General features: G+C 34.4%; 2 protein-coding genes across 4 annotated transcripts; one reads left to right on the top strand and one right to left on the bottom strand.

Moving 5' to 3' along the window:
* The first annotated feature begins 264 nt into the window (after positions 1 to 264).
* Positions 265 to 12387, top strand: LOC108329284 (U-box domain-containing protein 33). Of its 3 annotated transcripts, XM_017563429.2 has the most exons (10): positions 265 to 533; positions 950 to 1223; positions 1719 to 1840; positions 1914 to 2035; positions 2724 to 2828; positions 3599 to 4031; positions 4215 to 4355; positions 4818 to 5345; positions 10607 to 11371; positions 11979 to 12387. In XM_017563429.2, exons 2-10 carry the CDS (start codon positions 980 to 982, stop codon positions 12159 to 12161), a joined length of 2643 nt encoding a protein of 880 aa, XP_017418918.1. In that variant the 5' UTR covers positions 265 to 533; positions 950 to 979; the 3' UTR covers positions 12162 to 12387. The 3 variants fall into 3 exon arrangements, with proteins under 3 accessions (XP_017418918.1, XP_017418917.1, XP_017418919.1); XM_017563428.2 differs by having other exon boundaries at positions 265 to 1223; XM_017563430.2 differs by having other exon boundaries at positions 266 to 1223; positions 4218 to 4355.
* On the bottom strand, positions 5525 to 7013 carry LOC128195418 (secreted RxLR effector protein 161-like). The gene is made up of 2 exons (XM_052872851.1): positions 6857 to 7013; positions 5525 to 6666 (listed from the first exon to the last, which is right to left on the bottom strand). The coding sequence occupies exon 2, from the start codon at positions 6494 to 6496 to the stop codon at positions 5735 to 5737; it is 762 nt and encodes a 253-aa protein (XP_052728811.1). The 5' UTR covers positions 6497 to 6666; positions 6857 to 7013; the 3' UTR covers positions 5525 to 5734.
* Positions 12388 to 17967: the final 5580 nt, after the last annotated feature.

Below are 17967 nucleotides of genomic sequence, written 5' to 3'. Positions count from 1 at the left end.
CATAGTATAAATATACTCAAACTCATTATAACAATCTTTTAATTACATATAGATCTCATACTTATGTGTTGTGTGTAATACATCTAATTTATCTTTCATGAAATATTATATAACATCTAAATTTGTCTATTTTTTTTTCTTTTCAATTTTCAGTTCCTTACAGTTGCACCTAATAAATTGGTGGTATGTGTGGCATTTTCTTATAATTTATCTACTAAATAATTTGAAGTCAACACCACACATTCTCTTTACATCTGTCTTGAGAACTTTCTTTATTAACTTGGAGAGCTTATTCAGTTTGTACCTATACCACAATGATTTTGAGAAGGGTAACTCAAGGTTACTCTTTTCATGCTATTCATATGTTCTCAAGGTGAGGAGTGAGAGAGACCTTGCTGTCATATTTTCGCAAATTCTCAACACCACCATCGAAACCTTCTCCTTTATATCATTTTCACGACTTGCCTTTCCCACGACAATGAGTTTCTGTGAGAATCTGTGAATGGTGTTGGTGATAGAGACAAGGGGTTAAGGTTAATTTTTGTTTTGTTGTGTTTTGTTTTTGTTTTCTGTCTCTTTGTTATTAGGTGAACGTTTTCTTGAGCATCTTATTTGCAAAATTGCACACTTTGGAGAAAATTTCGGTATGTTGTTGGGTTTTATGAGTCCTAGAGAAAGAATTTTTGTTGGGTTTAAGAGATTCTGAAGATTAATTTTTGGGTATGTTATGGTGGTGAGAAATACAGAGATAATTACCAATTTTGTTGGGAGAAAGTTGAACTTTTTCTTGGGAGAAAGAGAGAGAGAGAGTGGTTGATCATTAATTTTTGGGTTTGGTAGTTGGGGTGGGGGTATTTGTGTATTATTCAGAGATAATAACGAATTGTTGAGAGAGAGAGATTTTTTGAGAGAAAGAGACAAAAAGTTGAGTTATTTATTTATTTTTTAGTGGGTCAACTGTATTACTGCATCTCCTAGGATGGCAGTGGTGAGTCCTGTGCTTGCAACATCACAAAGGATGGGTTCTGTGAGGTCACCTTCTGATGCTAGTGGGGAAATTTTGGAGGAGCCTAATCCAGGTGTGGTTGATCAGCCAATCTATGTTGCTGTGGCAAAAGAAGTGAAGGAGAGCAGATCAAATCTGATATGGGCAATACAACACTACGGAGGAAAGAGGATTTGCATTCTTTATGTTCATGTTCGTGCAACAATGATCCCCCTATGTATGTATATACTATGTTTCTCTATATGTATTTGTTCTTTGATTTCTTAAATTTATTGATTCTTTAGGAACTTTCTATCAGCTTTACTAACTCAACTTGGGGTCATGGTAACTGTTTGGATTACAATGGATATGACCCTGCTAAAGTTGGGAGCTTCACTTTAAATTGCACTCACTATTGCCAGTTATAAATGATAAGGTGATTTGAAATTAGAACCAAATAAGGCTCATAAAATAATCAGGCCAACCTCAGAAATCTAGTTATAAGATCAATATGTTCCATTTTTTTTTTAAGTTTTAAAGTTTGAACTTGAAGATGTTGTTGAGCGGCAGGTGTCAAATTGACCATTTGTTGTATTGGTTTATTACTGGTGTAGTTATTATCAGGAAACAGTTTTGGGTTTAATGCATGGTAACTGTTGTAAATTCTCTCTGCCCTGCTGTATTTTCATTCATACATGATCATGGTCTAAAACATCCATGTTCTTGTTTATAGTGGGAGGTAAATTCCCTACAAGTGCACTAAAAGAGGAGCAGGTTCAAGCATACTGGGAAGAAGAAAAGCAAGACATGCATAGGACTCTGGATGAATATCTTCAAATCTGTGAACGGATGGGGGTAACTATTGTAATTCTATGAGCATGTGTAGTTTGAAAGTTTCTTAATATGCACTAATAACTTTCTGATACAGGTGCGAGCAGAAAAATTACATATTGAAATGGATAACATTGAAAAAGGAATTATAGAGCTTGTATCTCAGCATGGCATCCGAAAGCTTGTAATGGGAGCAGCATCAGATAAGTACTATAATAGGTAAGAAACCAAATAACCTCCCTCCAACCACAATGTTCTGTTCATTTTTACCCAAAATTTGATGATGATAATGTAAAAAGTATTGAAGATGGTATAGTGGTTATTTTTGTAATAAATATGATTAATAAATTGCTATACTTGTGGACAGCATGCAAACAGCCATACTTTCTGGGGTGGATTTTTTCAGTGAATCATGATTGTTTGGATAGGCTTCTCCAGAAGCACGTTTAGAAGAGAAAAATAAAAAGAAAAAAAATGAAACGAACTTCTTCACAGGCTAAAATTAACTTATGCACAAGTTTGAAATAAGAATTTAGAGAAGATATACGTGAGAGCTTCTACAAATTAGCTTATGGAGAAGCTTATTCATTTCTTCTTATTTCTTTTCCTAGAAATGCTTATGGAGAAGTACGTCCAATTTTATTTTGTCTAGTTCAGTGGCTTTTTTAGATGGATCTATACCTCTCCACTTTGATTGTATTGTCCCAAATTTTTTTGGGTGTCTGGAGCTATCATATTCCTTTACCAATTCATATGCACGTGTAATTTTACAGACACTGTGCTCTCTTTTGTTTGTTCTGACAATCAACTAGTTATATCTTTTGACAATTTTTCCCAATTTTTGTATCTGTTTGTTTTTATGAAATAAATATTATGTTTTGATTAGCTTATTTGCATGACATTGCAGGAGAATGATGGACCTTAGATCTAAGAAAGCCATCTATGTGTGTAAGCAAGCTCCAGCTTCTTGTCACATACAGTTTATCTGCAAAGGGCACCTTATACACACAAGGTATGTGAAATCCGAAAAAGGTTAATGTGTTTTGATATTCATGTGTATAGTGGCTTATGAAAGATAAAAGTAATTAAGAAGGAAGGTTTGCAGTCCTGGGAATACTATGTTTAAGCACAGTTTTATCTCATTTCATTATTTCAGTTTCTATTTTGTATTTATTTCCTTGTAGTTTAATTTCTTTTATTTTTAACTGTAATCATGTAGCTTATAAATGTTAGGATGAGTCTCCCCAGCCGGATCTGTAGCTTGTACTCATTATCAGAAGATAATAAATAATATCCAATTCTTAATCTCCTTTTTCAAGATGGTATAAGAGCTTCCATCCTAGGGACTCCACTTCCGCATTCAAACCCTAGAGGTCATCATTGCAGCTGATTTTATTCGTCTATTCAGTATATGGCACCTTTATTGCATTCAGGACTTAGATTCAACACTTTAATTGCCATTGGAACTCATTGCCACCATTGTCACTGTCACCAGCTTCTTCATGTCATTTACTTTCCTTTTTTCAATTTTAATTGTGCAAAACTATAGCCTATAAATATTAGGATCATTCTCCATGTATATATAGTCTATTCATATTATCAAATAACAAAGTACAATTCCTAATATTCTTTTCCGAGTTGTTAAGCTCTAACTCTTTTTTCAACTCTGGATTTAACTAACTTGTATTTTATTATGTGCCAAAAATTATCCCTCTAATATGTCTTTGCACTTGGATTAGATAATTTCTGGTACTGATTTACTGATGTAACATATTAACTCAGGGATCACAGTTTGAATGAAGGTAATGTAGAGGTTGCATCTCCTTTGGTGCAGCAAGTGCCAAACTCTGTGAGAACTTTCAGATCACAGTCTGTTACACTGGGGCAAGGTCGCCGAGGAAATCTAACCAATGATGCGCGCAGAGTAAGGTCTGCCAGTGATGGACATCTAGCAAGCTTTCCAGCTGTTTCTTCTCCAGAAGAAACTGTAGGGTTTTCAACTCCACGTGACAGGATGGGTACAGAAGTAAGTTCTGATGAATCAGAAAGGCTGTCAATGATGAGTCCTTCTGGCTTGTCAATATCCTCTGACAGTGCAGTTGATCTAGCTTTGACCCCAGGATTAATTACTGAAAGCAGTGAGAATGCATTAGAGTTGACTATGAGTCAGCTGGTTATAGAGGATCTTCATCATTCATCTCCTCCTAGTACACTGGTATACACAAATGTTATTTTCTTCTTCAGCAATGACTGCCTATTACAGAGCATGTGCATATATTTTGTATTGTAAAGTTTGCAATTGATGATGCATTTTTACTTTCTAAATTGTAAATGAGGAAAAGAGTTTTAATTACCAAGCTTTATGCTGATATTTTTGGAAAAAATTATTGAACACTAGCAGGATGGTGGAATAGATGATACTATCTACGACCAGCTTCAACAAGCTATGACCGAAGCGGAGGATGCTTCACTAACTGCATATAAAGAAACTGTCAGACGTAGGAATGCTGAAAAAGAAGCCTTTGAAGCTATACGCAAGGTAGTTATTTGGTTGTTGAGTTCTTGTTATACTTCTTCAGTACTTACATGATTATGTTTATCAGTCACTAGTTAAACAAGAAAGGATCACATACGAAGCAACCTTAATCAATGCTAATGATCATTTGAATGAATAGGTGCTAGGACACTGGGCAAAAGAGTGTTAGTTAAAGTAATGACTGAACAAAAAATAGAACTGCAGGGGGAGGATATTCATTCAAATTTGTTAATCTGTAAATTGAGCACCTGTTGTCTGTAAAAGGGGAAATCCTTGGAGGAGAGTTATCCCTCCTTTTCCCATATCCTTTGTGGTCAAGAAATACAATCTCTCCTTTCTTCTATTTTCTAATCTGGGTTCCTAACAGTAGGAATCATTTTAAGTTATATTATCTAGTGATAGGCCAATGTTGCAGCATGATACCACTTCTAATCCTTATCAACGTTTGAACTGCCCAATTGACAGGCTAAAGCTTCTGAAAGCTTATATACGGAGGAGTTGAACCTGAGGAAATTGGCAGAGGAAGAACTTAGGAAAGAAAAAGAAGAACTTGAGAATGCGAAGAGACTGAGAGACAAAGTTAGGGAAGAACTCCACCTCGCCCTTGATCAGAAGGCATCTCTGGAGAGTCAGATTGCATCATCTGAACTTATCATAAAGGAGCTGGAGCAGAAGATTGTATCTGCTGTGGATCTGTTACAGAGCTACAAGAATGAACGAGAGGAATTGCAGATTCAGCGTGATAATGCTTTGAGAGAGGCTGAAGAATTGAGGAAAAAGCAAGGAGAGACCTCAAGCTCCCATGTCCCTCAATTGTTCTCAGAATTCTCCTTTTCAGAGATTAAAGAAGCAACAGATAACTTCAATCCATCCTTAAAAGTTGGTGAAGGTGGATATGGAAGTATATTTAAAGGTGTCTTGAGTTACACTGAGGTGGCTATAAAAAGATTGCACTCTGACAGCATGCAAGGACCCTTGGAGTTTCAACAGGAGGTAAGGTGGCTTGACTTTTATATGATAGTCTAAAACATCTTATTCTAATCATCGATAAATCTTTGTGTGCTGGATGTAGAACTTCTGAAAACACCTGTGTAAAAGTCCAAGAATAAAATAAAGTTGGCCTCAACTGATCTTTCATTGATATAAGAACACTTAAGATTGAAACTGTAAAATAATTCTAGAGGGCTTAATTGATCCCTCTCACAATCTTCTATTTATAAGAATAAATTGATACACAAATACATGATAAATAGGGTAACCCTAGACACAATATAATCATGATGAATAGGGTAATCCTAGACATAATATAATCATGATAAATAGGGTAACCCTTGACACACTATAATGATGATAAAATAGGATAAATATCCTAACACTCCCCCTCAAGCTGGAGCATACAAATTGTATGTACCAAGCTTGGAACAAATAAACTCAATCCGAGGACCCCTTAATGACTTGGTCAATACATCTGCGAGTTGATCGTTTGACCCAATAAACTCAGTACATATTTCTTTGGTCAACAACTTTTCACGAACAAAATGACAATCAATTTCTATATGTTTAGTCCTCTCGTGAAACACTGGATTTGATGCAATGTGGAGAGCAGCTTGATTGTCGCAATACATCTTCATAGTATGGATGTCACAAAATTTAACCTCTTGAAGGAATTGTTTCACCCATATAAGTTCACATGTTAGTGATGCCATTGCCCTATACTCGGCTTCCGCGGTTGATCGAGCTACTACATTCTGTTTCTTACTTTTCCATGAAATAATGTTTCCTCCCAGAAAAACACAATATCCTGTTGTAGACCGTCTATCAATAGGTGAACCTGCCCAATCTGCATCACAATACCCAGAGACATGAATGCTTCCTTTATCTTCATATAACAATCCTTGCCCGGGAGCCTTCTTTACATACCTTAGAATGCGAATGAGAGCATTCCAATGGTCAATACATGGAGCCTGCATGAACTGACTAACCACTCCAACTGCAAAGGATAGATCTGGCCTTGTAATAGTGAGATAAATCAGTTTGCCAACCAGCCTCCTATACCTCTCTGGATCGGAGAATAATTCACCTTCTTCTGTCCTTAATTTCTGGTTTGGGTCCATGGGACTGTCTACCGGTCTACAATCAATCATGCCTGTTTCTTGTAATATATCAAGAGCATACTTCCTTTGGGAGATTACAACTCCATCTTTTGATTGCGCTACTTCAATGCCTAAGAAATATTTGAGACTTCCAAGATCCTTGGTTTGAAAATGTCTACACAAGTACTCTTTTAGTTGAGATATTCCAACAGCATCATTTCCTGTAATGACAATATCATCAACATATACTATTAAGTAAACACATTTCCCGAGAGAAGAATGACAATAAAAAACTGAATGGTCTGCTTCACTGCGTTTTAGCCCAAATTTTTGAACAATGGAGCTAAACTTTCCAAACCAAGCACGTGGGGATTGCTTGAGGCCATATAGAGATCGATGCAATTTGCATACCATACCAGACTCCCCCTGAGCAACAAACCCTGGAGGTTGCTCCATATAAACTTCTTCCTCAAGATCACCATGTAGGAAGGCATTCTTGATATCCAATTGATGAAGTGGCCAGTGACGAATGGCTGCCATGGCAAAGAAGAGACGAATAGTAGTCATCTTGGCTACAGGAGAGAAAGTGTCACAATAATCAAGACCATAAACCTGAGTGTAACCTTTTGCAACAATCCGAGCTTTGAGCCGATCAATTTCACCATCAGGGCCAACTTTAACTGCATACACCCATCGACAACCAACCGCCTTTTTTCCTGGGGGAAGGGGCACCAGCTCCCAAGTATTACTGTGGTCAAGAGCCTGCATTTCTGCAATCATAGCTTGTCGCCATCCAGGATGATCAAGTGCTTCTTTCACATTCTTGGGTATAACAACAGAGGACACTGAGGATAAAAGAGAAAAATAGGAGGGCGACAATCGATGATAGCTTAGAAAATTATAAATGGGATGAGGGTTCCGAGTGGAACGAGTACCTTTTCTGAGGGCAATAGGCCATGCTGAATCATTTGCACCAGGAGGCGTGGGAGGAGGTGACGAGGGAGAAGAATCTGAAGTAGGAGATTCACCATTGTCTTGGGGAGGTGGACTATCCATTGGGGCCCTGTGTGGGATGATCTCAGTATGTGGAGAAACAGGTGTAGAAGGATTGTGATCATGACTGGGAATGACAGAGACAGTGGAGCTATTTGACTCAACCATTGGAATAGGAAGGACCTGCTGGAGGATAGAAACATCCTGAACAGATGGAGAGAAGTAAGGAGTCTGTTCAAAGAATGTGACATTGGCAGACATGTAATACTTCTTAGTTTCAGGAGAGTAACACCGATATCCTTTTTGAAGTCGAGAATAGCCTAAGAAGACACATTTGAGAGCGCGAGCGGAGAGTTTGTCTAGACCTGGAGACATGTCATGAACAAAACATACACAGCCAAACACTCGGGGAGATGTATGAAAGAGAGGATCATTAGGAAACAAAATGGAGAAAGGGACTTTATTATCAAGAGAGGAGGAGGGCATCCTATTAATAAGATAACATGCAGTTAAGATGGCATCCCCCCAGTGATGGACAGGAATATGGGCACCAAGCAAAAGGGTACGAGCAGTTTCAACCAAGTGTCTATTTTTTCGTTCTGCTATACCATTTTGCTGTGGTGTATGAGGACAAGTAGACTGATGTAAGATACCATGGGAACTCAAGATGGCAGAAAAGGAGGATGAAAAATACTCTTTGGCATTATCACTTCTTAATATTTTGATTACTTGACCAAATTGATTCTTGATTTCATTCAAAAAGGATGTAAAGATAGCTAACAATTCAGAACGATTTTTCATAAGATAAACCCAAGTACATCTTGAATATTCATCAATAAAGGTAACAAAATATCTATAACCAAAGGAGGAGATACGACTAGGTCCCCATATATCAGAATGGATGATGGAAAAACTAGAATTACATATTGATTGAGACCTTTTAGGAAAGGAAGATCTAACATGTTTTCCTAATTGACATGACTCACATTCTAAGGTTTGGAGACCACTAAGTTCAGGACACATCTTTTTTAATTTGGACAAATGAGGATGGCCAAGTCGATCATGTAGCACTTTAGGATTAAGAGCAGCAACACAAGACACCCTTGGACGAGATCCAAAATGGTATAATCCGCCAGCTTCATATCCTTCTCCAATCTGTCTCCCCGAACCACGCTCCTGTATAACAAAAGATTTATGATCAAAGGTTATTGAACAATTTAACATTTTAGTCAACTGGCTTAAGGAAATTAAATTAAAAGGACAATTAGGGACAAAAAGGACTGAGTTGAGATTGAGGGAGGGAGACAAAGAAACATGACCGACTCCTTTGGAAGAAGTTTTAGATCCATTTGCAAGGGTTATGAAATGAGGTTTTTCTCGAAAGGAAATAGATGAGAACAAAGAGGTATTACCAGAAATGTGATCAGAAGCACCTGAGTCAATTACCCATGAATTTTGACATTCCATAGATTGAGAAACGCAGGCTGTTGATGTATTGGGAGATTGAGATGGTTGTGCCAAGCTGTTAGACTTTAACCTTAAATACTCTTGATATTCATCCTCAGGAAACATAGAAGTAGAGGTTTCAGTTTTCAAAGTGGAAGTTTCAGTCTTCGAAATATTGGCGGTTTTGGAAGGGAAACCATGTAAGGAGTAGCAATTCTCTTGAGTATGACCCATCCTTTTACAATATGTGCATTGAGTACGTCCCCGACCTCCTCGTCCTCCTCCTCTAGTGCCACGTCCTCCTCTTCCTCGTGTGGCAACCATGACAGATGGTTCCACTAGTTCATGCGCTTCTTGAGTTTGAGATACTGGGACACGCAGAAGGCGAGTGGTCAATGTTTCCATAGAGGGGACCTCATGACTAGTTAGAAGTTGATCTCTGAGATGATCAAAATCGGGATGTAGGGCACGAAGGATCAACACCATGTAGAATTTGTCTAGTTTCTTTTTTATATCCTCTAATGGATCTACTTCCAAAAACATCCTAAGTTCTTCGACAGCAGATTGGGCTTCAGTCATGAAGGACACCATATCATGGTCTGTCATTTTAAGAGATGCAAGTTTATTCGTAGTGTCATAGAGACGTTGAATATCGTTGGCATAAATGCTTTGGGCTTTCTTCCAAAAGGAGTGACAAGTTTTGAAAGCCCTCAAAGATACAAAAAGTTTGGGTTCCACTGATTGCCATAACAGGGCACACAACTGGAAATCTGCTTGTTTCCACTGATCAGCTTTTTCAGTAGGCACATGGCTTCCATCTCGCTCAAGGTGGTCATAATGCCCTTGGCCAAGGAACCACATTTCAACGGCAGCAGACCATGATAGATAATTTTTTCCATTTAGCTTCTCGGAGGTAATTGATGGACTTCCAGAGAAGGAAAGAGTACTGCCAGACGCCATTTCTGAAGAAGACGAATAGTACTAACGAAGAACAAGAAAACCCTAAGGGTTTAGACGAAGGAAACTTTGACAGTGATGGACGACGGTGGCCGGCAATGGCGGGCGGTGGCCGGCGGTGACGGTGGCCGGACGGTGGCTGGAGACGGTGGCCGGAGACGGTGGCCGGCGACGGCCGACGGTGGCCGACGGTTGACGGTGGCCGGCGGCGGGCAGCGGCGGGCAGCGGCGGGCGACAAAGAACTGTGGCGCCGGACAAATATATATTACGAGACAGAAACCAGAGCGGGATCGACCCGCTCTGATACCAACTTAAGATTGAAACTGTAAAATAATTCTAGAGGGCTTAATTGATCCCTCTCACAATCTTCTATTTATAAGAATAAATTGATACACAAATACATGATAAATAGGGTAACCCTAGACACAATATAATCATGATAAATAGGGTAATCCTAGACATAATATAATCATGATAAATAGGGTAACCCTTGACACACTATAATGATGATAAAATAGGATAAATATCCTAACAAGAACAAAAAAAAAAACTGTGGAGCTAGCAGCAAAATAGTAACAGATTTTTTAGGTTCTCCTAAAATCCAAACTCCCATGTTTTGCATATTCTTTTGGAACTTGTGTTTTTTGGTTCTTGGTATAATAATATATTATCAATATTGTCTCTAAGGGTATGAATGAAGGGTTCATAACCTAGATTTTTGTAAAATGAATATTTTTTTTATCCCACTTTCGGTTTTGTATCAGGTTGATGTGCTGAGCAAACTAAGGCATCCCAATCTTATCACACTCATTGGAGCCTGCCCAGATGCATGGGCTCTTGTCTATGAGTATTTACCCAATGGAAGCCTCGAAGATCGCCTTGCCTGCAAGGATAATACCCCTCCATTATCGTGGCAAACTCGAATCCGTGTTGCTACTGAACTATGCTCTGCCCTCATCTTTCTCCATTCCAGTAAACCTCACAGCATAGTGCATGGTGACTTGAAACCGTCGAACATTCTCCTTGATGCAAACCTTATTAGCAAGCTTAGTGACTTTGGAATATGTCGTATATTATCGAACTGTGAGAGTTCCAGTAGCAATTCTACAGAGTTTTGGAAAACTGACCCAAAAGGAACATTTGTCTACATGGATCCTGAGTTTCTTGCCTCAGGGGAACTTACTCCGAAGTCAGATGTTTATTCATTTGGAATCATATTGTTGAGATTATTGACAGGGAGACCAGCCTTGGGAATAACAAAGGAAGTGAAATATGCATTAGATACTGGAAAGTTGAAATCCCTTTTGGATCCTGTGGCTGGAGACTGGCCATTTGTGCAGGCTGAACAATTGGCTCGCTTGGCTTTGAGATGTTGTGATATGAACCGAAAGAGCCGTCCAGATCTTTATTCTGATGTCTGGAGGATACTTGATGCAATGAGAGTTTCTTCGGGAGGCACAAACTCCTTTGGACTAAGTTCTGAAGGACTTTCACAACCTCCGTCATATTTTATTTGCCCAATCTTCCAGGTAACTTTCTCTGTCTACCTTTGTTTTCTGAGTTTAGGCTTTTAATTATGCCGTTGTAGAATCTCTGCCCCCAATGAACACTTGTCTAAGGAAATGAAACTCATCCCAATTCTCATTTCATTTTAAAGTGGACCCAAATTTCAAGCTTGCATTTTCCTATTCTTTATTTATTTACTTTATTCTGTAACATTTTTACTTCACTTGCCACCAAGCTTGACGCAAAAGTAAGATTGCTGCCTTTTGTCTTGGAGGTCATGCCTTCAAAATGCTGGAAAAACAGCTTCACAGGGTTGCCCCTTTTCAGGATTTGACACCTCTGAAGTTAAGGACTCATTTTATGGTATAAAGTAGGTAGTTTCAGTCAATGATCAGAAAATCAGTGGTGAATACAAATCATGGATGTATTGAAATATCAACTGAATTTTCTAACGGCTGAGATTGCTTATTTTACCTTCTAAACTGAGTTGCTCACTTTAGAGTCAAATCCCTTCTTTATATCTTTATTTTCTTCTCCTTCAATATATCTTCCAATCAGTGGAATGATACATCTTTGAATATAAAGCTGCCATCTAAGAAAATCCTCCCTGTATGTGTTCCTACTTTACAGGAAGTCATGCGAGATCCACATGTAGCAGCAGATGGTTTTACTTATGAAGCTGAGGCTATACGAGGATGGCTTGATGGTGGTAATGACAACTCACCAATGACTAATGGTAAGCTTGCACATCACAATCTTGTTCCCAATCGTGCTCTTCGCTCTGCAATCCATGACTGGCTTCAAAACCACTGATCAATAGCATTATTTTTCTCCCATTTTAATTGAACTGTATATCTATTGTTTGTAGACATTCTAGGAAAGAAAGTTATCATTTCATTTTGTTAGCTTGTATCAGGTTCTTCAATCACACTTTATACCTATCCTCTTGTATAGGTTAGATAACAACATGATTATCCTACAATAGTTGTACAGTACACATTATATAAGATATATATCAGAACGGTTCTTTGTGTGATTATCTTTACTTTTGGTTAGTTTTATATAAGGAAATTGTGAGTCATGTGAAGATTTGTCCAAACTTGATAGCAGCAACAGTGTTATATAACTTAATATGAGAATCTGAAATGGCCATGATGTGGTTGGTTATTCTTTTCTGTATGGACTTATCTGAAGCAAATAGTAACACAGTGAAAAGAGATTAAAAAAGGGAATGTTTGAAAGAGAAACTCAAATGGATCTGATTTATGTTATTAAATTAGCTCATAACCTTGTTTTAACTTTAGTTTCAAGGTGAACTTTACTATAGGTTGTATTTAGTTAAACTCTTATTGAAAGATACTTAATCCTTCAGAATAAGATACCAACTTACAATAATCATGTGCAGAACCAATTTCAAATGGGCATCATATACTATAATTTATTTCAAGAGATTGGTTTTTCTAAACAAATGATCTTCTACACGTATTACTTGAAAATGAATTTTATGTGAAAGTTTACAGTTGACTGCTACGCATAAAACCATTTTAAATGTCTGTGTTTTCTGCATAATTTGTGCACGTAATCTGACTTTTGAAGACAATCGAGAACATATGAATATATTGTCAGAAGTTGTTTTATCGTTAGTGGTCCAATATTTGAGGTGTGTGTCTTTGGTTTCGTTAAACGAGAGATACTTTGTCAACACCGGTCCTACCATACCATTTCACTCCAACAAGATTTTCTCCAAAGACATACTTTTGGTCTCTGATCTCAATGTCAATTGAATGGATAGGAAATTTCACCATTTTCAAAAAATTTAAATGCACTAAACTTTTTAAATGTTTTTATCTTTTTAATTATTTTGTTTAAATAAAATAATTTGAATTTATTATTATTTTTTGTTTAAATAGGATATTTAAATTACTATTAAATAACATTATTTTGATATTAAACATCTAGTAATTAAAAAACCTTAAAATACATTAATAAAAAACTACTCTAAAAACGTCAATAGAAAAACAACTTTTGTTGACGCCAAATAAAAAAAAAATCCTAGCTACATTGTTTGAAAAATATTCTTATTCTCGTTGATATACGTGGTAGCACTTAAAATCAACCATTTTCTGTCAAAATGGGCTTAATATGATGGGCCATGGGCCAACCTATTATGTGACTTTAATCACTTCCTAGAACTTCTAGTCAACACTTTCAATATATTTATCAATATTCTCGAATATAAACTATTGACCAAAAACAACATTTTTTAACACATTTCTAAGCATATTTATCGCCATCATTAATATATGATTTATGCTTAATTTCTTGAATTTAGGGTTTTTGATTTGAAATTATTATTATAAGACAATTATTATATCCAAGAGATGAAGTTATGTGAAAAATGTAACTAGTTAGAGGCGTGGGTTCACTTTTCAAGCATAAGAGATTCATGCATTGACTATTAACCTTTTGTGTCCTTTTTCAATGCATTCCAAAAGAGACCAAAAGTTGGAATTTCAAGAAAAGGTTTGGTTCAACCAATTATACTTGTTTTTCTTTCTTTCTCATTCATTGTAACTTGAAAAGGTGCACGATCATGCATACTACTTCTTCCTAAAGAGATGAAAAACATTTAAGGATGTCTATGGATAAATTCAACTTGATTCTTGTTATTCTTGTTAAAGTTTATGACTTTATTAAAAGAAGAAACCATGATTTTGCACAAAGCACAAAGATAGAAGAATAAAGTTAACATATTGGTGGTTGAATTTTCAAGGGAAAAGATGGAGGGTTATTTTTCATTTTTATTAAATATTTTATTATTTGGGTTATTTTTTTAAGTTAACATATTGAACGTTAATTTGATAATATGTATAGTTACTTTTTCGGTATGAGATTGAGATTGTTTTGATACTAAGTTTTGAGTATTATGATGTTAAATATTTGACAAAATTCAGCCGTTAATGCATAATAAATTTAATTATTTATATCTAAAATTTATATTTATAAATTTTGGGTAAACTAATCTTTATGAAATTTAATTATTGTTTAAAAGTGAGCATTGGTCCGGATAGTATAATCGTTTTCTTAATTCTTAAATTAAGAAAAATATTATATAAAAAGAAAACCCACTAAGTCACTATTTTTTCGGATATAATTTTCTGTTTGGAAAACCTTTATAAATTGACACATAAGTTATGGTTCCACTTTTTCGTTGGGATTGAAAGCTGAATAAAGGTATGGTAGTTATATATATAATATAATATTCGTAGTGGGGGATTAAAATATTGGTTCATTGAATCTTCTTTTCAACAAAATAATAATATATGAGATCTTTATTATATATATATTGTTGGATTCAAACATTCTAATACAGTCGTGAAGAATTCAAACGGAATATCCCTAAAAAGCTGCATCTTCTTCAGAAAAAAAAAAAGAATTTGTATAAATCAAAATATTATACAACTTATATGTTTAACATATAAATTGTATATGTAAGTAAAAGCAACATTCAATAAAAAATTAACATTTTTTCATGTTGTCCGAATTTGTTAATACAGTGTATCGTTATGATGATTTACAATTTAAACTTATTTATGATGATTTACAATTTTTTTTCTTAAAAAAAAACACCTTACATTTAATCATGAAATAATGTATCGTTAAATGAGAATTCATCAATATTCATATACATTATAATGATATGAATATAATCCCAATATATGATGAATAGTTATAAGTTAGAGTGATATTTTTTTAGAGAATATAATATTTGAAGTTTTAAAATAATATGTATTCTCTCTCCTAATAATGTATACTTGTATTTATATTTTAGTTATATAATTGAGAAGTGTTACACATGCGCAACTTATCCTATTTTTTATTGCTGGTGCTTAATTTGCTTACTTACCTACCTATTAATTTAATCTTTCAGTTCCACTAAAGTAATTTATTCAAGCATTATAAAATCCATAAAAATAGACTTCACACCTAAAGTAGAAATCAATGATACAAAATAAAATTTAATGAATAGTAGTGTGACCTTATAAAACACTTTTTTTCATGTATTATATAATTGTTTGGTCAATTTAAAATCAAACGGTTCATACAATAAAAAACGTTAACAAGATCAGTGATTAAACGATTATACTTCATAAATCGAACAGTCACTCTTAAATAATAATTGGACATGATAAATATTAGTTTATTGAAAAACATAATATCTATCCATTATACCATGATTAATGTGTGAATAATCTTAAATCTATCCAAAATCTATAAATACAAATTATTTAAGGTAAAAAGATAGATAATTAAACTTATTACACAATGACTAAACCCTTCAAATTTTTACTAATTTTAATATTGAAGTATCTTTTATATATAACTTTTTAATTTAACACGGTATCAAATCGAGATAAATTTTAAATATTATATATGACATCAAAATAACAAGAGTAAAAGTCGACCAATAAGACGTCACTAGTTTAGATTTTTAAATGACTGTTCAGTGATAAAAAGGTAGAAGTTCAGAAATAACCGAAAAGTTTACCTAGAAACCAAGACAAACATCATATTATATAAGACATAGCAAACAAATATCCTTGAACTCAACCAAAACATCCATTACTGCCTTAATTTCATCAATAAATCTATAAAATAATACTGTAACGTTTTTATCTGTGCAGAAATTGAAGGATTCCACACTACCACTGATTACTTATTATTATACTGTTAGGAAAAACTTATCAAAAACACTAAAGACAAAAACAGTGATAAATAGTCGAGTAAGAGTGGCATATTCTTGTGTTGATAATTTATCTTTTTGAACTTAATGATTAAAATGAAAATATCTTCCCAACTTGAATAGTGCAATTATGTTTTTGTTGATAGAAGTATGATTGGAGTGAATATCGAATTATGCAGATAGTGATATTGACTGCTTAATATGGTGCATTTGAATTTTATAACTAAACTATAAATATTAGTTATATATTTTGTGTTGTTGATAGGAAGTGAAAAAAAAAAAAGAGAAAAGAAGAATGTAGATGTACAATGATGACATCCAACACTAAAGAAGGGAACCAGTAGTTATGTTGCAGAATCCACTTTACGATAAACTCTGTCTCCTCATAATATGCAAATAACTTAAAGCCGTTAAAATTCCACTATAAAAGTTTCCACTGTTTAATATTTCCACCATAAATTTATAACAATTTATAAAAATCTTATTCATATTTTACAAAGATGTCAGTGATATTCTATTTTATTTTTTCTTTTTAATAATTTTTTATGCAATAACAAATGATAAACTTTGAAATCTCAATATTTAGATATCAAAATTCATAGTAATATTTATTTAAAAATAACTTATTTTATCTTATTTTTTATAACATAATCTATAATAAACTTTATTTTACTTTTGCACATTTTTCTTCAATGGTGGAAATTTCTTTCTTTTCTTCTACACACACCTAAACCACTATTTATATTTATTCTATTTTTTTGGTACATTTACCCTCTCGTTTTTCTATCTTTTCAAACTAGATCAATGTTTAATATGATTTATTACTAAATTATTTTTAACAAATGTAGTTTTTTTTATTTTTTAACTAATTATAATTTTATCATGAAGATATAAGAACCAACATTCCAAAATTTATGTAAAATGTGAATTAAAATTAGGATTAATTCTAACATTTAAAATATAGTGTTGTTTGATTACATTATTTTTTGTGAGCGTGAATTTTATTTCAGACTTAGGCCGTGTTCACTTCCGCAGATTCCATTGTTCACACCAATTTGTGAGCGAGAAAATGCAATAACTTTTGTGTTCACTTTAGTGGAAATGCGAGTAATGAATTGCTATGATTTGCGGGATGGGGCAATTTTTGATCACCCGCCTAGAAGAAGAGATTTGAAGGGATTTAATGTGCAATCTCTGATTTATCCTTCAACTATTACAAAATTCCAGAATCACTCTTATCCTTCAACGCTGATATTGGCCATTTTCTTGGATTTACAGAACTTTCGAGACGTGGAAGCAGTAGCACCCAGTTCATTCCCTTTCTTTCGCACAATTAAACAACTTACACCTGATTCCATCTACCAAAGCACCTCGCCCAAAATTAGCATCACCCACAATCAAAACTAAACCTTAATAATACTAAATTTATTATTCAGTTTATCATCTTTTTTCTATTTAATTATTTTTCACTTCATTAATTACTGTGTTAATTTTTTTTGTAAAGAAAAACATTTTTTTATTTGTGTTAGGAGAAAATTTATTTATTTAAATATAATTAAGATTTAGCCAACATTTAGTTGATAAAGAATATTACAAAAATATTACAATTAAAAATAAATTTATTTTATTAAAATACAATTTTTGTACAATATTAAAATTAATTTTAATAATTAATATTAATTTTTTAATCTTTATAAATATTTTTAAAATTAAATATAACATTAACAATTATCATTTTATATTATTTTAATAATTATGGGCACTTTGGTAATCTTCATTTTAATAATCCGGATACACGTGGAAGAAGAAATTCACTTGGACACGTATTCGGATACGCCAATCTCGTATCCGGACACACGTGGAAGTTATCCGGAT

This window comes from Vigna angularis, chromosome 2 (assembly GCF_016808095.1).
Source record: "Vigna angularis cultivar LongXiaoDou No.4 chromosome 2, ASM1680809v1, whole genome shotgun sequence".
Lineage (NCBI taxonomy): Eukaryota > Viridiplantae > Streptophyta > Magnoliopsida > Fabales > Fabaceae > Vigna > Vigna angularis.
This window is presented reverse-complemented; position numbering and strand designations above follow the sequence as displayed.

Bases quoted from the DNA above. Each gene is read 5' to 3' on its own strand.
- LOC128195418 (XM_052872851.1), bottom strand. From the start codon at position 6,496: ATGATTGATTGTAGACCGGTAGACAGTCCCATGGACCCAAACCAGAAA.
- LOC108329284 (XM_017563429.2), top strand. From the start codon at position 980: ATGGCAGTGGTGAGTCCTGTGCTTGCAACATCACAAAGGATGGGTTCT. The intron at 1,224-1,718 runs GTATGTATATAC...TCTTGTTTATAG, and splicing joins TGCAACAATGATCCCCCTAT to TGGGAGGTAAATTCCCTACA. The intron at 5,346-10,606 runs GTAAGGTGGCTT...GTTTTGTATCAG, and splicing joins CCTTGGAGTTTCAACAGGAG to GTTGATGTGCTGAGCAAACT.